Genomic DNA, 22,803 nt, shown 5'->3' on the forward strand with positions numbered 1-22,803 from the left:
GGCTCCAGTTGTAACAGCGTTTCTCTCCACATCAGGAGAAAGATCCTGTGCCTGACAAGAGCTAAAATCAGGCAGGGAACGTAGCTTTCTAAATCACCTTCTAACCTGAGGGACTGCAAATCAAGGAGTTCAGTGAATTTGACTTCTTCAGCTAATGTGCACACAACAAAAGGCATGATGGGTCCTGGAGCAAAAAGAGGAGATAAGCCCTCCGAAATGCCCGTGGTCTTTCAGCTCCTTAGCAGCATCTTGGTAGCATCAATTCAAACAAAATCAGTTCCTCTAATCCACACTAAAATAGTTCTAATGCCACATTCCTTCTGAAGGAAGCTTATCTTGCCTGATTTTTCACTAGGACAGGCGACCCACAGACATACCCTAGACTGTCAATCTTCTCTCTACCCTCTCTTTCCACAAAGGCCTAACTCCACCTGCATTATTCCTCCAGGTGGTGGATCCATGGTACTCTATTTGCAAATCCTTCTAGATTGCAATGTTCTGCTGCAAGATGCAGAGAGCGTCCATAACCTCATGACAAGACGACATCAAAAGTGACATCAGAATGTGTGTCCATAGCAGGGTATCAATGATATGTGAATTAGTGCAGTTCTGCATACCGCAGTACCGTTACTGTGCAGGGGCAGTGGACAGGATCATCACAAAGATGGCAGCGCAGTTCTGGGGGCAAGTCTTGAACGAATGTCTGCTATGTCTGAAAAATCATAGAGTAACTTCGGTGGGTTGTACAAACAGTGAAGCCCACCACTGATGACTGAAAAGACCACACCAGTTAAATGTATTTCAGCTGATTAGCATAAACCCTTTTAGAAAGAATGTTATGTGATATTGTATTGCATTCCATTATATTGCCCCACTAGAGAAAGCTCCAAACTGTAGTTGCTTCTCTGAGAGATGACGTCTTCATTGTAACCCAGAGAAACACGCACAGTAATTTACGTAAGAATGCAGTAAAAATGTCTTCCATTTGGAATATTTTTATGTGCTGAGATCCAACTCAATTATGCCCTGGTGAAACTAAAAGTAAGCCAGTTTGGTTTTGCTTCAGAATAGGGAGTATTCCTCATGATGTAACACATCATGGAGTATGGAAGACATCTATCTGTCCTGAGTCTTGAACCCTTTGAGATCTGCCACCTTGCATCAGCAAACTCAAGTGCTGGTAGTATCATCACAGGCAAGGTTTAAAATAAACAAACAAATAAATAAATAAAAATCCTTTTAACAAGGTTTTAACTATGTCTAGAATCTGCTGTCACCTATGTGGGGATGCAGGACAAGCTCACACAACGTGGGGCCTATATTCTACATAAAGAGTTCTGCCCAAGGTGAAAAAAGCACTCTGCATTACATACTATTTCTTTCAAAGTCTTACTGAAAATCTGTAAACTTTCAGTTTCGTCATACTGAGAACTTGTATGGTAGCTAACTAGAATATACAAGAAAGTGAATATTCTTATGAGTTAAAATATTTGGAGGAATACAACATAGCATCATTCTCCTACTTTCTCAGGCATGCCTTCCCATACGAGAATCCTATCTCTTAGCAAATACATATCCAGGTAATCGTTCTCCTGATGATGCAAGTGTACCTTACTACTACAGGCAACATTCTGTTCCTGATGCTAGTGACTGACAGACTCGTGAAAGACTTAGGCAGCTTGGGGAAAATAAGACATTAGAGCTGCCTTTAACTGTTTGTCTTTGTTGGGTGATGCTCTGCCTATTTTGTACTCAGAAAAATTGAGATATTTAGGGACAAATGTGCCTCAGAGTGTGCATGTTACACCTAAAGACTGATTATTCCAGGTTGGCCTTTTCTCTTTCCATGCAGCCTACAGCATGCTGCTTTCCAGATAACAGATACTGCTTCCTGTACACAAAGCCACATAAAATGAGATTTCAGGAAATAATGGAATTTTTTCTTTTTTTAATCCACAAAATAACCCCACCCTCAGACCCACCAACAGGTTTTCTGTTTAAGACTCATAGACTGCCTGCAGGTACTGCTGTGCTCTCCCTGCCTCCAGGAAAGGAGATAAATCTTATCAAGGAATAATTAGAACAGGGAGCAAACTGTACTGTTGGCTGAGCCAATGCAGGTATACCCTGTTACAGTTCCCTCGCTTACCACTGCTTACTTGCTAAATAAACTGACCCAATGAGTCAGTCATTGCAACAAAATGATGTAATGCGTAAAAATTCTGAACTAGTAACCTCCAATATTCTTTGAACACTCGGGAATAACCCCTGCATTAGTCAGGGAGCAGCAAGTACAAGCTGCCACTGCCTTGGTGAGTCATGAACAAAAGAGACTTGGCATCTCTTACAGCTTTGTGTAACCCTCCTCCTCATGTTCTTCCACTACAAGCCAATGTTTCCCAAACTAGGCACACAGTATGAGCACATATGTGATGCTGGCTACATCTCTACTACGTCAGGTCAATGACTCATCCAAGTGTGCCCCAATCAACTAGTGCTCAAGTGATCTGTGCTCCTCCGTGTTTACACACATCAGTCCATTAAAATAGACGCATTTCTACATTGGATCTTTATCCACCTAACCTTCACCTGAAGACAATGTGAGTATCTAAGTTAAGCAGTCTAGTCTTATGCTTCCTGGAGGCATTCTGCATCAACAGAATTCATTTCCAATCCCTCATTAAATCTACTGAATTACAAACAACACTTTTCCAATTATGCAGTCTTCACTGGCTTTGTCAGTCCTTCTGTCAAAACGCAAACTTCAAAACCTACCGTCTTGGGAAATGTTTCTGAAAGCTTCTCCTTCAAGCAGTAGGCACTGTAGATTAACACCAGGCCTACTCAAAATGTCTGGATATTTGTCAAGACCAAGCATCCACCAAATTGTCTCCTACAGGTTTTTCCCTGCAGGAATTGCCAACTGAATCTTTTGAAAGCTTCTAATTCACTTAAAATAAGCACTAAACACAGTCTAGAGACATCTGCCGGTGTCCAGGAAGGCAGGGCCTCTAGAAATGCAGGATGTATGCTAGAGTTACACGACATTAATAGTTTTAAGAAAAATAAGGCAGGATCGCCCATTGTATTTAACTGCAGACTACAATGGATTCAGTCAATGTTTAGATGACTGTATCACTGGTAAGGTCTGAAAAGGTGGGGTCAGTTTGTTTGGATTGGGCTTTGTTGTTTTTTTTAAGTAAACTGGTTCAGGAGTTGAGCATGAGAGAGTGAACATCTCCAAAACAGACAAAGAATGCCAGCTAGAATAGATGTTTACTTGCTGCCAATGCAGCGCTCTTCAGTTGGTATTTGTCTCAGTCACTACAGATAATAGATCTCAATGAACACACATAAGAATTTATAGCTATTAAAATGACAACTAATTCAATCAAACTTCCTCTCTCTACACAAAACACAAAGGCAAAGGTTTACTCTACCATCCTTCCTGGTTTTCTGATCCTGTATTACTCTGCATGGATCACTAGGACAACAAAAAGACTGAAATTGCAGCAACCCCACAACACTCCCAGCAGGCAAGTTTATGCAAGCTAAGTCTGTGCAAGAAGCTCTTATGAAAAAAACAGAACAGAGAAGAACATGAAGTGTATCATCAAGGCAAGCAGAACCCTTGGCTATGTGATCTGAAATTCAAACAGCTGATTCTTTACAAAATTAACTCCCTTGTTTCCTCCCAAATCCATGGTAGCTGCTGGCATTCTGTAAGAATTTCCCATGACACTTTGTGATACTCTAATGTACCTGGATGCACTGCAGAGGGAATGTCCATCTCTGTGTCTAGGAACTACAGCTGCTCTCCTGCACCAACATACACCAACGATACTAATTATACTTTACTTACAATAATTGGATTCATATACATTGCTTTGTAATCATTCACCGAAGATGCATAGGACAGTGAAAGCAGAATGTGAAATGCATTATTCCATGCAGGAATCTAGTAAAAAACTGAAATGCCATTTCCTAAAGGATATTTAGAGAACTTTTACTGTGAAAGCATAAGTTGAAGCTGCTTCCACCACTGCTTCAAAAACACAAATGTTAGAAAAGAACTATTAATTCTATCCCTAGCTTCTTTCTTTCCAGTTATTCTTCCCATCCAGCCCCAGCTCTAAACTCAATGTCAGAATTCAAGGTATGCTGCGGAGGACCAGTGACCTCCCCCTTGCACTTTCAAATGGAGAATCATCCTTTTGCTGCTCCAGGTCATGGTTAGTCCAAGAAAACCAGAAAAGCCTTCTCTGGTCCCAAGGACGCTCCACTTTTCTTCTCCATAAAAAACATAAAGATATTTTAACTTCTAATTACTAAAAATTTTACTCAAAATTGCAAACAGCTTTCATAAAAGATGCCTGGCAGAAAACACCTCAGTATTTGATGAATTCTAACATAAACATGTATTTACTTATTTTAAGGCTAAATACTTGAAAGCTGGTAAGGCCGGGATGCACGGCAAGCTGTACTGTTTTACCCGCCAGTTCCAGTAAGCCCAGAGAGCTACCTTCTCAGCAACACAGGCCCAGATCTCTTAAATCTGACCTGGAAAGAAAAGAAATTAGCATGTTCAATTAAGAAAAAGAATCTGCTTTTATCTACGCAGCTGGGAATTTGTGTGTGTTTGGACAGCAGACCTGGGTTAATGCTTCTCTAGCCTCTACAGTTTATACAGTAAAATCAGAGTGGTAAATAAGCTTAAATGAAAAAAAGAACAAATATTAATGGATACAAATCTCAGACCCTGGCAAGCCATTTCTTACACCGCTGAATAAAGCACTCTCACTAAACTGCATGTGCTCTTTGCAGACAGGCAGTGACATCTGGCTGATACGCGGTTCCCAGTATCCTCTCAGTCACACGAGTGAAGCTGCAGCTTCTGCACAGCCCTGATAGCCAGTGTTTGCAACCAGGCTGTGGGAGCAGACTAACAAGGGAGAAGGGCAAACAGCTGAGCAATGAATTCCCCTCTGATCAGTACACACTGGGCTTATATGCGTCACCTCCCACCTCAGAGAGAGACAGGAGCCTCTGAGAATTCCAGGCTCTCCATCACTGGAGACTGATCTTCTCCAATTTTTGCTTTGTATTTGCGTCAATCTATTTCTCTTCCTCACCAGCAGCTTTGTGGACTTCCATTTTCTTATCCTTAAGGATGCAGATAATTAGCCTGACAGTGTTTCAGCTTCGTAAAAATCAGCTCAGGACCTTTGCGCTGCTGGTCCTTGATGGGCATGAGTGCATTTTAGAAAGGGTTGGAGGAGGCAGATATTAAAAGTATACCTTGCCTTTGCCAACTTTCAAAAAAACAGCTGACACATTAACCTCACACTGACTATTCCTTACAGAACTTCTCCATTCTCTTAGTCTCCTTGGTCAGGAAGACGCAGAAATGGTTTGTCCCCAGAACCACTGGTGGCTCAGTAAGCATTCCAGCTTTCCCGCTCAGCATTCCAAGCAGAGGAATCAGCCACAAAGGGTTTTTTCCTTTTCCTCCGATTAACACACATAAGTTTACACATGGCAAGCGCCACACATATTTTGGTATTGCTTAAGAAACATCTAGGTTAGGCAAGCAGAGGCTGGAGCAATGGAAATTGCCTTAGTGGATCTATGAAAGACTAACCTCAAAAGAGGCCATGAGGTGAGGACAACATTTCTGAAGTTAACACACTCGCCACAGCAAGAGGAAGATGCAAAGCAAACTTGAGCTGCCTGCTATGACAACTGCTGAGGTTGTGTGCTGAGCCCAGTGCAAATAACTGCTCTAACTTCCTAACAGCACCACGATGAATAATGGCAACCATTGTATAAGCACAGAAAGAGGTAGTCTCTCCATTGCTAGTAGCAATAAAGGAGTAGATATTCTGGACCAAAAAACAAGGATCCATCTAATTCTGTGTCTTCGAATCATAGAATCATTTAGGTTGGAAAAGACCTTCAAGATCATCGAGTCCCACCGTTAACCTAGCACTGCCAAGTCCACCACTAAACCATGTCCCTAAGTGCCACATCTACACATCTTTTAAATATCTCCAGGGATAGTGACTCAACCACTTCCCTGGGCAGCCTGTTCCGATGCCTGACAACCCTTTTGGTGAAGAAATTTTTCCTAATACCCAATCATCTAAACCTCCCCTGGTGCAGCTTGAGGCTATTTCCTCTTGTCCTATCGCTTCTTACTTGGGATGAGACCGAGCCGCACCTCACTACAACCTCCTTTCAGGTAGTTGTAGAGAGCGATCAGGTCTCCCCTCAGCCTCCTCTTCTCCAGGCTAAACAACCCCAGTTGCCTCACCCGCTCCTCGTAAGACTTGTGCTCCAAGCCCCTCACCAACTCGGTTGCCCTTCTCTGGACACGTTCCAGCAACTCAATGTCTTTCCCATAGCGAGAGGCCCAAAACTGAACACAGGACTCGAGGTGCGGCCTCACCAGTGCCGAATACAGGGGGACAATCACTGCCCTGCTCCTGCTGGCCACACAATTTCTGATACAAGCCAGGATGCTCTTGGCCTTGTTGGCCACCCAGGCACACTGCCGGCTCCTATTCAGCCGGCTGTCGACCAACATCCCCAGGTTCTTTTCCACCGGGCAGCTTTCCAGCCACTCTTCCCCAAGCCTGTAGCGCTGCACGGGGTTGTTGTGACCCAACTGCAGGACCTGGCACTCGGCCTTGTTGAACCTCGTACAATTGGCCTCGGCCCATCGATCCAGCCTGTCCAGATCCCTCTGTAGAGCCTTCCTGCCCTCGAGCACATCAACACTCCCGCCCAACTTGGGGTCACCTGCAAACTTACTGAGGGTGCACTCGATCCCCTTGTCCAGATCATTGATAAAGATATTAAAGAGAACTGGCCCCAATACTGAGCCCTGGGGAACACCACTTGTGATTGGCCGCCAACTGGATTTGACTCCATTCACCACCACGCTTCGGGCTCGGCCATCCAGCCAGTTTTTTACCCAGCAAACAGTACACCCATCCAAGCCATGAGCGGCCAGTGTCTCCAGGAGAATGCTGTGGGAAACAGTGTCAAAGGCTTTACTAAAGTCTAGGTAGAAAACATCCAGAGCCTTTCCCTCATTCACTGAGTGGGTCACCTTGTCTTGCCTAAGGGAGTTGTCAATACCAACTTCCTTAAAGCAGGATGTAAAAAAAAAAAGCCCTACAGGTAAGAGCTTTCCTCACAGAGAAAGAGCTAACCTGGTTATCGAGTTTCCTTCATTCAATGCCCCATCACTTTGACCCAAAAAGGCCAACAAGAGCCACTGCACTCTAAGTGATCCTTCTGGCTCCAATGCCTCTCTCTGATGTGGAAAAATCACCACCAACAGACTTACGCCAGAGCCTCTTAAAGGTCCAGCTCCCACTTCATAACCTTGGCAAATGTCCGAGCTAGTAGTTTTACGACTGGGGAAAATTAATCCTTCAGCAAGGACAATCAGCAGCTGACCACATAAGGGGACTGCTGGTAAGACAGGATCGATCACAGGTGGATATGCCAGTACTTAAGAAATTCTCTAATGTGGGTTTTAGATAACAGCCTCTCTCAACTGCAGGTAAGGTACAAGTGGGGTTGAATATGGCTCAGCAAGCTGCCCTCTTATCCATGAGGGCTTACCTGTTCTGAAGGGAATTTCTGGAGGAACTTTGCTGACTAGTTACAATGGTGCTGTAAATACACAGTACTGCAAGACCCTAGCTAAACAGAAGTAAGAATTGCTAGTCACAGGTAGTCTTTCAGGGGCTGGAGTCATCCTTTGTGAAGGACTGTGGGCAGACTGCTCGGTGTTGCTGCCAACACAGAGCACTTGTGGACTGTCCCCTCTGATACAACTGGCAGCCCCCCGGGAGCCAGTGAGGGTCCTCAGAAGGCTGGCAGTGCCCTGGGATGCATCTAAGCCAAGTCTGCAGCAGTCTTGAAGAATGCGTGTGGCGTGATCTTTCTCACTCGGTTATACACAGATGAAGCACAATTGCATATTCTGTTTCCACAGAAAAGCAGCACTGAAGGTGACACTTAGGTTAGGCTCAGCTTTTCTCTCATTTCTGTTTTCCAGTCTAGTTTCTTCAGAGACAGCAGCCAGATCTAACATACTTAGGAAGGCTAGCCTCTTCTGAATCCTATCCAACCTGAAATACTGGCTTTGTTGGCCAGAGGCCCAGGTGAGGCTGTAACTGTGACACTACATGCAGTACCTTTGCTTAACCTTTTCCCTCCCACATTGCCAGGATGCATTTCAGATATTTTGACATCTTAGCAACAAAGACAATTTCATATACAGCTTTTTATTTCTCTTTCCAATTGAGCATGCCTAATGCAGTACTCTGCAGCAACTGTGATCAGTACAGTCCCTTCCAAACTCTGAGTCAGATGCTAGGCTGCATCTTGCAACCGTTCAGTCTCCCCAGTGTCCTCAGGGCCAGAGGCTGCTGCTGCTCCAAAAGCCTCCAGCCCGTCTCAGGGAGGGGCTCAGCAGCACCCTCACCTTTGGCCAGCTGCTTGCTCTGTTCCACCCCTCCTGACTCAACCTCAAGAAACAGCCAAGTGAGCAATGTCCTTTTACTCTCTTACTGTTTGGTCCAAATAAGAGCCTGTAGGCTTCCACAGACACAGAATCCAGGTTCTTTGCGCAGACACACTTTCAGACAGAGAATCCTGCAACTTCATGGTAAGTTGAAATGTTTGTAAACATTTCTTTAGCCATGCTGCAGCTAACTGACTAAAAAAAAGTTAAACTAAGTGTTCAAACAAATTCCAAGGCTATATTATCAGCAGCTGGGTCTGGCAGTTGTGAAACTTCATAGTCTTTAAACACAGCAGCCGTTCAAGAGTTTCTGTCCTCAGCTTCTTATTGGGGAAGATGATTTCTTCTGAAATTGTAAAGAGCGCTTTACTCACCATAAAAGATACCCCTTACACTAATACATGTAATTCCTCAGTCTAGCATTTTTAGAAGGGAATTTTTCAAAAGTTAATCGCTGTGTCGGTTTTAAGTATTGTGAAAGCAAACAATGCACACAGATTCTGGGCAGGCCCATCTGGAGAAATGAAATTCAAGCAAGCTGGACAAAGGCACTCCTAAAGCCTTCTGTTTTCCTGCGTTTAGTACAAATTGGATCGTATGACAATTTAGGGTGGGCGAGACCTCAGGAGGTCTCTAGTCCAACCTCCTTCTCCAGGCAGGATCATCAGCCATTATATTAGGTCAGAGCAAGTTGCTCAGGGCTTGATTCAGTCTGGTCTTGAAACCCTCCAGGGACAGAGACTGCACAACCCCTCTGAGCAACCTGTTCCAATGCTGGACTGCTTCACTGTGAGCAAGTTCCCCTTTACACCCAGCTGCAGATGACAAAATGGTCTTTTCAACCACAGAAGTTTTTCTTCTGACAGTTTCCTCCTTTAGTTCCCTAACTTTCATAGTGGCATACTCATCTTCTCAAACCCCTGCTCTCATCTGTCTCCTGCTTGCCTCCTCGTTCCTTTTGCTCACCCTTGACTTCTCTCTCACCTTCACCACACCATCCCCTACACTTAAGCCAGCTTGCTGCTTTTTGCTTAGAAACCCTCCTGGGATTTCTTGCTCTCATTCCCTCCTCAGTTTACTCCTTAGATCTTCTCAGCTCTAAGGATGCCTGCAGGTCCCTGCAAAGAAAGATCCCATGTCACCTTTTGTGCTTGAATTCCTCAGTGCAAAGATGAAGGATGCCCAGAACTTTTCCATTCTGCAGGTAACTGCATCCACAAGCAGCACTGGAGCCTCTCCTTCTCCTCCTCCACAGCATCCCTCAGGGTGTCACAAAAAATCTCTCATAAGCAGACACTACGAACAGCAACTACCTTGCTTACAGCTCCTGCCCTGGAGACTACCAGACAGAGCAGCGCAGATGAAGCCACAACTTCTACTGTGAGGCAATACTATCACGACTCCCATGGCATGTGTGAATTTCCACAGAACTTTGGGCAGATGAGAGATGTAGCCGAGCTGTGCAAGGCACCCCTGAAGGAATTCCAGGTGAATTCACAGTAATGTATGGAAAACGCTGACAGACCGCTTCCCCACCCCCACCCAAGGGGAAAAGGATTTCAACTTTACAACAACAACAAAAAAGATTACAGACTGGGATATCCCAACTACCTTAAATTTGGCTTCAACAGTCAAGTCCTACTTCGGGTGACTCAGGGTTACTCAGCTATCAGGACAAATTATCAAGCCAACCCTTTCACTTTGACACCAAGAAATAATGACTCTCGTGACATTTCTTCCTGTTCACTTGCTTGCCAAATAACATTGTTGATATCTTCTTTACAAAATAAGCACGTGCTACCAGAACCTGATGTACAAGCAAGCTGCTCCAGCTTCTCTCAAGTACGGATAGCAATGGTACAGTTTAAGTAATTTCCCAGAAACTCTGAAGTCAAGTGATTAAACACACTTAACATAACTGTTATGGCATAGAATTTTCTTAGGCATCTCCATTTTCAAAGCAGCAAAGCGGCCTCTGAAAATGCCATATAGCAAAAATACCCTGGAGAATCACAGGCATCCTGGAGCTTTGAGGTGAGATACAAAGCCCTGCTACCGAGTCTGGCCCAGCCACCTGGCACCAAAGTGAATTACAGACCAATCAGCCTTACGGATACAGATGGAGACTTTGGCTATTCATGCGACCTCGAAGAGGAAAAGGGAAAGCTTAAAATAATCTCTCTTATCTAGGCTGAGTCTAATTTATCCTACTATCCAGCGCAATTTCAAAGCATGTATCGAAGCGCACTAGGAAGTGTGTCAGGTACCACACAGCAATTCCTCAGCAAGCAAACAGGTAGGGAAGGCACTATCCCTGGGATATTTGCCAATATCCTTCTCCTTGAGCACCCTACGTATGGTGGGGTTGCCTACTCAAGAACCATTTTATCCCCACCTGGCAATGTGTTCTAATGCTCTACTGTAAATATTGTTTTACACCAAACATGATTTGTTTTAGATAATACGTAACACCTTACTCAACTCCATCTCTGTGTACTGCCTCCAGCAGAACCCACTAGCAAACATGGAAGTAAAACACATTAGAAATGGGGCAGAGGAACCTTCACCTTCTGTCCACCGTCCGTTAGGGATTCAGCAGTCGGCTCTAGTGACGTGTCACAGATGATAGGCTGATGGTTGGCTACCTGCTCCAGGCCCTCCTCCTCCTTCCTTGGACGCGGAGACACAGGGCATGCCGGACTGGCCCTTCGGAGCCACCATGAGCTCACCCTGCCCTGAAGGGGCACCTTTGCTGGTGACTGTACTGGGACGCAGGCCACTCAAAGCCACTTGTTCCCCTTACACCGTGCGTTTGTTCTAAAAGAACCCGTAACCAACTCATGCTATAGACCGATTTAAGAACCTCCAAGCCTTAAAACATAAAGCATACCCTCCAACAACTCATGGAAAAAACGTCTGGAAAGCAAACTGAAAAGCCTGAAAACAGCTGCCGAGCTTGCTGACTGCTGAAATCTGCTAGCCGTGTTCCCGCTTAGCGCTCAAGTAGCGGCGCAGCCCCCACCCCAGCAGATGGAACAGCATCCTAACCTAATATACTTCAAACTAATTAGCTGGCTGCTCCCACTAACACAAGCATACACTTTTATCCCTCAGCAACCTCTTTTTGCACTGAAAATGCTTGAAGGAGCTGAATAAAAAAAGCAAATAAATTAATCTTCCTTCCCTTCCAACCAGTAACACAGTAATCATGAACAAGCAATGGCTGTTGCCATTTCTCAGAGAAATTTCTGTAAAAGCACAACTGTGTAAGTACATCAAAACAATCTTAAGTATATCAACTCGATGGGAACTGTGGTAACACTTCAAAGTCATTACCTGTACATTGCAGAGAAAGTAACTCCTATGTCTCTCCTTGCTTTAGGAAGAAGAGGAGCTTCAGCGCAGATAACACAAGCTCACGCATCTAGGGATAATCAACGTAAGCCAGGCCTATGCAACGCTGAACCCAGAACAGGCAGTTACAACTCAGAAAAGAGATTGCCAAGTCATGCACGACAGCCCTCCGCAATCGGCGGCTCGAATTGGGGCAGTTGCCAGAAACAGACAACAAAAAGTTAGAAGGATACGACCAATCAGACAGAGTGTCCATCCCACGCGTGGCCCTGGTCTCTGCACCAAGGGTGATGAACAGAGAAAGGTAACTACAACGATGAAAGGAACAGGGGCTCATGAGGAGAGACCGACGGGGCTGAGATTTCCATCTGGAGGGAGAGAAGGATGCGGGAGACTGGATGGATTATGATCCAGGTTAACAAAACCCATAAAGGCAGTAAACAAGCTGAATGTGCAGCTCTCACCACGTGTAGTTATTTGCCAGAATTTTAGAAGAAGGGGCTCCTGCAGAAACCAGCAGCAAATTGGGTTAGAGCAGGTAAAAGAAAACACTTCTTTACACTCTTAGCAGGGACTCCCAGAGCCTGCTGCCACCAGTGGCTGTGGAGACATCCACGCTCACTCAGCAGGTTCAAAATCAGACCAGATAAATGCATGGAAAACTGATCTGTAACCAGAAAATACAGGACCAGGCAGGGATGTAGCCCTGTTACAACAGCTGTGGCTTCTGGGGAAGTGCAGGAGGACTGGACCACAAAACTGTCTAGGCTTGCAAGCCTTCCCCAAAGTAGCCTTTCCTATTGCTCCCACAGGAGTCCGACTACTGGCCTAGATGGACTGTTGGTCTGACCCATTAGGACATTTCTCGTGTTATTTTTATTCCCACGCACAAATCTCTCCGCTTTAGTTGGATCCACAGCCAAACAGAAGATTCAAATTCAGAACTTGAGTTTGTGCACTGTCTCAGTATTTGCACACACACACAAGATCCTGATCGGATGTTACTTTCATTACACATACTTCTGGATTATCTTTCTTTTCCCTTGAAATATGTGCTGTCTTTTGGGAGCCAGCCAGCTGACTTCAGGAGACAATGCTGCTGAACTGCTGTCAGCTGCTGCACTGGAATACAATACTATCTGACAGACAAGGAAAACAATTCTTAACATGTTCACCATGAATGTGCCAGAGGTTATCACCAGTGTTTGTGTGTGGAAGACAAGCAAATAAGTAGACAAAAACTCTCGTATACAGTAAGCAGCCTGGGAAAGGGCAAAAATAACATATTTGCAGAATACTGTGCAACCACCCCTCTGCATGCGTGCATTTCTGTATGTAAGGCCTATTTTCAAAGAGGATTTAAGAGAAATCAGTAACCCATCACCAGAAAACCTGTCCTCTGCATAAGCCCAAAGTTCTCCATCAATACACAGACAGCATCTTTCCCTGCTAGAGTGAGTGGATACTAACTTGGAGATAAGGCCTGTATTACTAGAAATCATTTCACAGCAGAAACTTCATGCAGGCTTTACTTTGAAACTACTGCTTCCAGGAAGACCAGAAAACTTGGGACATCACACCAGAATTAGAAAGCGCCAGTGTGATAAGTCTGAGATTGAGTCACATACCTTTCCTTCCCCAAAAGACTATTTTGATAGCAGACTTGGTTCAGCTTATTTACAGGTTTGCAGGTCATTTTTTAACTTGTCAAAACATATGCCAGGCATGTGTGCAACAGCCAGATAACTTATCATTTAAGTAATTTTTGAAAACAACATGCAGAAACAAACATTTAATACAGATGATTATCACTTATACTTTGATTTTGGCTTCATACTACTATCTTTGCATCACTGTATTTAATTACACTCCACATTTCCTTCATGATTCATCGTTGCATAACAAACTAGATAGCCACTTTATGGGTGTGTTGCAGGTTTGCACAATTAACTGAGTCTATTGGACTGGAAATGACGATTTGTATTAACTGAAGAGATCATGTGGCTGCATAGTTTGTGGGTGTTGGTTTATTAGAATGGAAAGTGCCAATTAGAGAAGGAGAAAACAAAGACAGACTCATTATGTTTTAAAGAGAAGTACCTACGACTTCCTGGAAATGTTAGTTTATCTGGGATAGGATTCCGAGTTGCTAAATTACAGAGAAAATTATTCTTCTTGTGTTCACGAGCACGTAGGAACGGCAAAGGAGGAAGCACAGGCGGCGGAGGGAGAACAAAACAAGTAGCAATCCAGGAACAGGACAAAACAGGAGTTTCCAGGCCAAGGCCACCTCCGCCATCTCCGCCACCTCCCAGCCCCCGCCCAGCAAAGTCTGTGCCTGCTGCAGGCCGGGCACATCGGTCACACAAGCTGCAGCAGGCTGTAGGGACTCATCGGGGACCGGCTGCTCTGCCCCAAGCGCGTACAGGCACTCAGCAGATCCCAGGAGGAGGATGAGACGTTTCCACAAAGAAATGCTGGCTCCCAAACCTGCAGTGACCCTGCAGAGGAAGGAACAGAGTGCGGTCAAGACGACAGCAACTTCAGGACTCTGTGAATGCTGGGTTTTGGCCGTACTGCAGGCCATGCGGGTGCAGCCTCACCACCCAGACCTCACCCCACTGCTCCCTCCACAGAGCTACTTCCAGCCACGCAGCAGGAATACTCTTTTCCTGCCCATATTTTGAGCTCAACAGCAAATTCAGTTTGATCGTACTTCACTCATCACACCTACTTTCAAGAGCGCCGTCTCACTACGACAAATCTACACAAAAAATGTAAAGCTCAAATGCCTCCAAACTGACTAAAGTTTATATATTTGACTATGGTACTCACACCATTTTGATTAACAGTTAGAAGGTGATGCTTATGACAGAACAAACACCGTATAACTTAAGTAGTTAAAATCAAAGATGTGTTAAAAACCTCAAGCTATTTAGTTGCTCAGAAAAACCTCCACCATAATTTGGATTCACCCCTCAAACCAAGCATGAAATATTTCCCATGAATTTTCTGCAATGTACTTAACAAGAAATCACATAAATGAATTATCCCTTGTAAATTTCTTAAATCTGAACACAGAAGGGAATTCAATTCAGAGTTTGAAAAAGTGCTTGATATCTTTCAATATGGTATATTAAAGGAGGACAAAGTATTTTTTTAATTTTCTGGTTTTGGGGGGGGGGTAGTAGGGTGGGGGGAGGAGTGGGGAAACACACAGAATCAGGTTATTGCTTTAATTTCTATTTTTATAATTCTATCCCTGTTCATCTGAGGTGTGAAGATACCAAACAGCAGACCAAGACCCTCGAAAGGTCATGTTGCTCACTCCTAAAAGCAGATTATTATTCCTACAGCATTAATAAATTCTGGTTCTCCTTGGAATCCTTTTTTTTCTCCCCAGACTTCACAGTAGAGCCCATACACATAAAATATCAAATGCACATCATGTAGAAATGCTCTTACAAGAATGTAAGTAATCAAGTAGCTTATTTTAATGCAATTATGTGCAAAGGTATCTGTCTGTCAGGATTTCCACTAACTGCCAGTCAATACATCCCCAGCTTTGGTTTTCCCGCCAACTTGCACTGGCATCAGCTGGAAATTCCAACAACTGCCACAAGGTTCAGAAGTACAAACCAAGCACAGGACTTCACTCTGCAATATTTCTCAGTGCCTTGAAACAAGAACTGCGTGGGTGCTGGGAGCAAGTGCAGGAGGAATCTCATTTTCTGTCCAAATACATCAGGCTGATGAATGAAGTTAGCAAATGAAACACTAGAGAAAAAAAGGGGGAGACAAGATGGGAGCTGAAAAGGGATTGCGAAATGCTGTACAAAAAGCTTGTTGAGAATTACTGTGATGGCACCAGCTTTCCCCCCTTCTTATATGCTTGCAGCCCATGCTGCTGCTATGCCCAAGCACAGTTAAGACCTATCTTGTACACAGACATGCATATATACGTAACATTCATATGACATATACGTTTAAGAGGGAAAAGCTATTCTCATGCCTCAATTTAAGAGACACCCAATTTGAAATGTTTTGAGGCAACCTGATCTTAAAGGCATGACATTAGTTTTTTTTCTCTAAACCTCACAAAGGTTATTTTGATCACATATATAACCTTAACTAGAGACAGGGGACTAGAGACACCAACATGTAAAATACTTCTAAATAAATATATTAAATATCAGCTATTTAATTCCATGTGTAGACATAACTAAGAGCTGAAATTCAGAGACGTTGATGAATCTTTTTCCCAGCAAAATCATTAGGTCCTGTAACGCTCGGCTTCTCAGAAAATTAGTGTTTTATTAGTAGGCACAAAGATGCACTCAGGTAAGTAAGCGTTAGGCTCTAGAATGAAAGATGTCGTTCATAAACAGACATTAAAAACACATGTCAGATTTTGACAGGACAAAAAACCAGAAGCAAGTTCAGCAGCACAGTCCCACTTTGTTGGGGATGTCTGTAGCAAGGGATCAGTAGTGCAAATACAAGCACACATCTCAAAATACCAATGCTCAGCAGACTGTTGTGTCCCCTTCCACATGCCCCATATAGGCAGAATCTCAAATATGAATAAAATTAACTTTATACTATTTGGGAATCAAGTTACCGAACTATTAATTTCTACAATGATACACTTAGAAGTGCTTCCAAATACCGTTTCTATATATATAGCTTTTCAACTGAAATTGCTGGTTCAGAATGAGAACCAGCGGAGCTTTACCCTCACGGTCCTTCCTGCTCAATCTGCTCTTACCTCCGTGGCTCACCGAAGCCACACACTATTCCATCTTCAGATCTTGTAAAATCAGTGAAGTCTCCTTCCCCTGCTTTCAGAGGTCTCACCAGTACCCACCTGACACATAAAGGCATCCCAAGCCTCCCTGGGTTTTGTTTTTAATGGCATGCTATACTTCTAGGCTGTCAGTTTTGCTTACTGTTTATTTTGTGGAGATCATAAGCCACATCTATTGATGATACTAAATATCAATTTCATCAAAAGAACAGACTATGGCGTTGCCTTCAATAGGTAAAAAGGCTAGAACAAGCCACAGGAAAAGGCACAAAGAAAGCCAACAGCTAACTGCTACCATTCTTTCCAATCTCTGTGAAGCCAACTGCCCCATTATGACTGTGAAAGACTGACAACTTCTAGGCTTGCCAATACAAAATACCCAACAGATATAGGTGCTGACCATATTTAGTTATTTTTCAAGAGCTCCTGTTCGGTCTTGACAAACAAAGGTCTGGCCAGAGCAACCCACACACCTCACGCTGGGCAATGCAACATGGTGCGTCTGGAGATCAACTCAGTGGACGTAGGGCCTCAGCAGCATGTGCTGCAGTGCACCAGATCACCTGGGACTGGCTCCTTCCACAGACAGCCTACCTGATCTAATTTATGTCCCTTACCTTGGTGTCTTTGATAGAGTAATTAAGAAACTTTACCTTGTGCAAGGACCAGTTCAGAGGCCCCTGCATCAGATACGCTCCTTGCATTCGGCAAACCAGTTGAGATCTCTTGCAGCAAAGAAACGAAAATCCTTCCCCAGCAGGGATAAGAAACGCTACACATACACAGAGTGTTCTGCAGTTTTCAGATGCAAGCTCGCTTTGCCTGTTTATCAAAGCCAACATACGAGGTAGGGTATAACAGCTCAAGCTGAGCGCTATGCTGCTATTCATATAGCTTCTAGCTGTTTTGAAGAACAGCCACCGCAGACACCCTGACCTGCAAAATACTGCGTGAATGCTTCCTATCATTCTTGGGCCGTTTAGCTTCGCCACAAAGACAACTTCTATCTATGTAGCGAGATGACCATGGCAGAAAAAGCACATTGAAAAAGAAATCGCGTAATAGACAACGGTAACAGAATACAACGTGTTCTTGGGAAGGATGAAAAGGAGCTTCTGCGGTGCTGCAGACCCTAACACTGCATGTGGGTAAATTCCAGGAACCTCCCCCAAACTGCCATTATGCATAACACTACACTTGTGTGAAACACTGTGCCTAAAGGGCACAAAAACACAGCTGAGCCAGTCAGCTGACAGCAAGCCCTCTGGCTCTGTAAGGAAGGAGATGGGACACGGCAGGGCAGTTAGACTGGGATTTGAGTCAGCTCCTCTGTTTCTGCTGATCCACCCAGCATCCTGCAGCAGAACGTCTCTCAACACTGCCCTAAAAGCATCCAATCTAACGGATTAAGTGAGCTCCGGCTATTTCACCAGACTAGAGCTCAGCTTCCTGATGACCAGTTTACACGCCTGAGAGCAAGAATGAACTCAGCCCGGGAGGACTGTATAACAATGTCCCTACAGCAGCAGGATGGATGTAACATTTCTGTGAGGCATTCAAACGTTACAGAACGGATGGTAAAAAACAGATGTGGCTGTGGCCATTTCTGGGAAACACAAGTGTGAACAACCAGCTATTTTTAATTTCTCAAGTTCCATTCCAGTCTAAGCTGCTACAGAATCTGTGTCAATCTTTGTGTCCTTTTTTGATCTCTTCCCTCACTCAGCTTATGCTTATGTACTGAAAAAGTCTGAGCACATGATTACCCCATCCAGGCAACATGCCTTTGAAATGGCTTTTTAATCTAGACTCTCCACTCCCTGACAGACTGACTTTTGCAGTATGTCTGTATTTGCTGTCTAGACACTTGAATATGCTAACCTCTAATTTAGCCCTCCTTTACTGACCCGTGAGTTTCCTCCCTTCTGTGGGTCTTCTGGCTAAACTGGAAATGCAACACACTCATTCTGCCCTATACCTGCCTGGTGTAACTGCATTCATACAAATCTGACCAGTGAAGTAAGCACAGGTTCCTCATTCACAGCAGCAATGAATCCTTACACTGAAAAAGTTTTGTAGTGCTCTCCTAATCTTGTTCCCTTCTCTGCTGTCTCCAAACTCAAAGAACAGCGCAGTCCTTTCCTGGAAGGATTCAGGACACACCTGGAGAGACAAGGACCTGAGCTGAATCTTGTAAGCAGAATTAAATCATTGTGTACCCAGTTACGTAGGCAGGAAACGATGGAAGAGTCTGATTGAAATATGAAAGGGAGAGCAAAATACCAATGTATCCTAACAGCAGCTATACTGCCTCAAATCCCAAGGTCCACCTAACCCAATATTGCCCTAGCATGGGCAAAAAAGGGAACAAGAGATGTTTAGGGCAGCGGGAAACCTCCTCTCCCAATTCTCAGCAGTCTGATACAAGGCACTTTCTCTACAGCCTTAATAGATTTTTCTTTCATCAGGCTCCCTGTGCCTAGGTTTTGAAGCGATGTAAAACTGGCATTTGCAGCATTCAGACAGAGATGTAATCAAGGTACACAGATGAGAGCTCACAAAAGCCATACTGTACTTCCACTTTAGATAGTATGTTTGCATCACAAACCACTTCCATGTGCCTGAAGCATAAAAGATTTGCTATCTGTGTCAGTTTCTACAGATGACTTAAGAGGCAATTTAGAGTTATCCAATTGCTTTAAAGTCTTGGATAGGGTGAATTTGCACAAAGCCTGAGTAATGGCCTCTGTCCAAGGCTGAATTTCAGCATCAGGTCTGCACAGCAGTGTATCGTTACCCTTGCAATGCCAGAGTCTGCACTGCTAATCTTGGATACGCCTTACACTCAAACTCATTGTCTCTGCCCCTTCCTTGCACACCTACACATCTTCCTCTATCCCACAGTAAGTACCATGGTGCACCGTACAACATCCCCGGTGCAGTAAGAGTAGAAGAAGTATAAAGTTTAACTGCTTGTAAGTTGGGCAATATGATTTCTCCACTCGTGTACCAGCAGATGAGTTTACCACCGCTGCACCACAGTCTCTGACGTGCTACCAGTTCAGTGAGACTACAGCAATTCTGATGCATCCTGTACGTATTGGTTTTTCCCTCGAATTAACAGATGCTCAGGTTGATTTCCCTCACTTCAGGGCGATAGTTGTTCAAAACTTAGGCAACTAAGAATTTTATTATCTGCGTACTTTGTTTACGTCGTTATAATGGATGCATCACTAGAGTAAGAGAGTACCACACAAAAACTCCTTAACCTCAATATTCATATGTAGATCCACTCTGTCAGACTACCACAGAACAGAAGATAAGGACCTGAATAAGACCTATGAAATGAAACTGCACAACGATCGCACACAGTTTAACTTCTACTGTGCACATCTTGATTCTGTTTGAGGTAAAGGCTGTGATTTTTAAGAAAGAGGTAAGAGGGACACGACAACTCATTCATTTTGGAAGTTAGTACCCAAGCCAAGGCCAATGTGTTGAATTTTGATCTATTGAATAATGACGGAATTCAGGACTTCTCACAATGGAAAGATTTATTCATAGACCACCTTCTGCATTGCTTTTTGCTAGGGTTGCTTTTCCCAAGCAACCCCTTACTAAAGGGTTCATAAAGGCTACATCTGAAATAACTACAGTGACAGATGGTCTCAGCTCTGCAGAAGCACCTCTGGAGGTGCTGTAGAAGTGTATCTACACCACCTTCATTCACATAACTAGTCATGCAAAAACTAGCACTACAGCATCCAACTTACACTTTGTTTACCTCTCTTCGGAAAAGATTTTCCTCTCTGATGACTTACCGCAATTACCTTTTCTAGTCATTAACAAGGCAGAAAAGAAGAGTGTCTAAGCTACTCATTCCCTCTCAGGCAACCAGACCGGAGGCACGCTTACCAGAAAACACGGAAAAAAACCCTAAGCTTCCTGCTCAAGAGCAGCTGCCACAAATAAGTAGGATTAAGCAATAAGACAGCAGCAGCTACTGTAAAACAAAGTTATTGTTTATAGAAGTTGGCTCACCAAAAAAAATTACGACAATCTACAGAATGACCATACAAGAGCTATATCTGACATTCTAGATTAAAAATACATACCTATTACTTCCCATGTTAGTCTTTCCATATGAAACCTTACTTTCATCATTTTCTAGCTTCCTAAAGAGATTTTGCCTGTCGCTTCTCCAGCTGGTGCTTACATTTATGCCTTTCTCCTCTCAAAACAAGCAGAAATAGCAACCGAAAATTTTAAGTGTTGAAAATGGGAAATATCAAGGGAACTGAGATCATTGAAAAGGCGTATGCTGCAAAGCAAGCTAGAAACAGGAGAACTCTGATCAAAGGACATCCAGTATCACAGGGATCCCTCTGGAAAGGGAATGCTTGTATGAAAGGGAATATAATGAATGGAAGTCCATGATATTCTGTTTTCACAGAATTCAGACATTGTATTTACTAAATACAGACAAGTCTGCTATTCTTCTCCAAAACAGGGTACAAAAGAGATTTAAAGCATCTTGCAATACTACCTGAGCTGCTTTTTTAGCATACTTGTTATTAACTAGTATTAACCAACCAGGATGTCCAAGATTACCTAGGAGTTAATCTTTAGGGCAATTAGCAAATTGCAAAGAGTGGTTTACACATGCCTACAGAACTGTGAGGTGGTTTAAGAATCCTGAAGTATCTTCATATTGCAAAGAAGGGAGAGAAAGGAGAATGTAACCGTTGGTACAGAACTCAATTTCCTCTGTGCAGAGGTCAGCAACAAGTGACACCATTACTAAACATTTTTATTCAGTAGAACAATCAGAAATTCAAGGCAGTGGGGTTTTAGTGAGCAAAGGCCATAGGTAAAGTCATTTAACAGTAAGAGACAAAAATTCCATACCATGACATGCCCATGAACTAACTCCTAAATTATCTAACAGAATAAAACCAGGCCTGCTGAGGGAAGTACAGAGGCCATAGGGTAACATCTGCAGGGAAAGCCAGAATGACCTTTTTCTGAACCAAAGATTCTCAGGCACAAACCAGTTAAAAAGCCAAATATCTATTATTCCTCATGTTCCACCATGAAGGCACTGCAGGAGTTTGTCCTACTGAAGTCATGCCAACACTCTGAAATGCATTTTAAAAAAAAAGTTTGTCCTTTGTATCCATTCATAATAACATTTAGGCCTATTTACACCATCAGCAAGTATGTATATCAACATACCAGAATTTAAAAAAAAAAAAAAAGAAGAGACAACTTTCTCCTACACGCATACATGTAACCAGGACAATTTAAACTTAAAAGAACTCATGTTGCACACGCAGTTTATCCACAGAAACAACTAGTTGCAGTCTTCATGTCCAGAGCAAGAGAAGTGCAGCAAAGCATTTGGAAGAAGTCTTTGAGCATGTACAGTTCAGTACAAGCTATCATCGCTAGTTGCTACCCCCTCTAAGCATGCATCCAGAATACAACATAGCACAGTCTCACCATTAACACCGTGCGCCCTAATTCATCAAAACCACAAAATCTCACTTGTCTGATCTCCTCCTTTCTTTTGACAGCTTTCACCCCCGCTTATATTCTTTTCACTTTCTCTCTTCTGCATAACGCGTCTAGCCAACTTTAGAGCAGCTTTTCATCACTTCTCACATCCACAGAAAAAGAAACCCACCAAAGATCTCTCCTAGTTTATACCCCTCCCCTTTCTTCTCACATCACCTTCATTTGTACAGCAATATAGCAGTCCTAATGATACAAATATGCAGTAAGAGAGCTTACTGTCCCTGAGAACAAGGGCGGATGGGGGACTGTCTCCAGAGGTCAATAGAAACCCCAAAAGAGAAAGCAGAAGTCAACTGCAGACACGCACTGCATCGTGGAATGAAATCAAGCGTTCTTCCTTCTTAGTGATATGAATAACTATTCCAGCTCAAAAAGTATAGCATACACCTGCTGTTAATCCTGTTGTTAGCAAGTCTCAGAGCTGGCAGTTTGAGCATCCCACACTGACATTCCTTTGTCCAAAAAGAAGTGAGCGCACTGTGCAGCAAAACTGATCAAAACCGAGGTTCACATCGTTTATGCT

At 43.6% G+C, this 22,803-nt stretch overlaps 1 protein-coding gene across 4 annotated transcripts in view; it reads right to left on the reverse strand.

Moving 5' to 3' along the window:
- LOC115343023 (translation initiation factor IF-2-like) overlaps positions 1-22,803 on the reverse strand; it is a 59,022-nt gene that overhangs the window by 35,160 nt on the left and 1,059 nt on the right. For all 4 annotated transcript variants that reach the window (XR_005932731.1, XR_005932730.1, XM_041124562.1 and 1 more), the window contains exon 2: positions 14,291-14,397. Coding sequence is in view for 2 of the 4 variants with exons in the window: in XM_041124562.1 (XP_040980496.1) it covers positions 14,291-14,397 (107 nt within the window). In the remaining 2 variants the exon portion in view is untranslated. The remainder of the gene's footprint in view (positions 1-14,290; positions 14,398-22,803) is intronic.

This window comes from Aquila chrysaetos, chromosome 6 (assembly GCF_900496995.4).
Source record: "Aquila chrysaetos chrysaetos chromosome 6, bAquChr1.4, whole genome shotgun sequence".
In the NCBI taxonomy this organism is placed as follows: Eukaryota; Metazoa; Chordata; class Aves; order Accipitriformes; family Accipitridae; genus Aquila; species Aquila chrysaetos.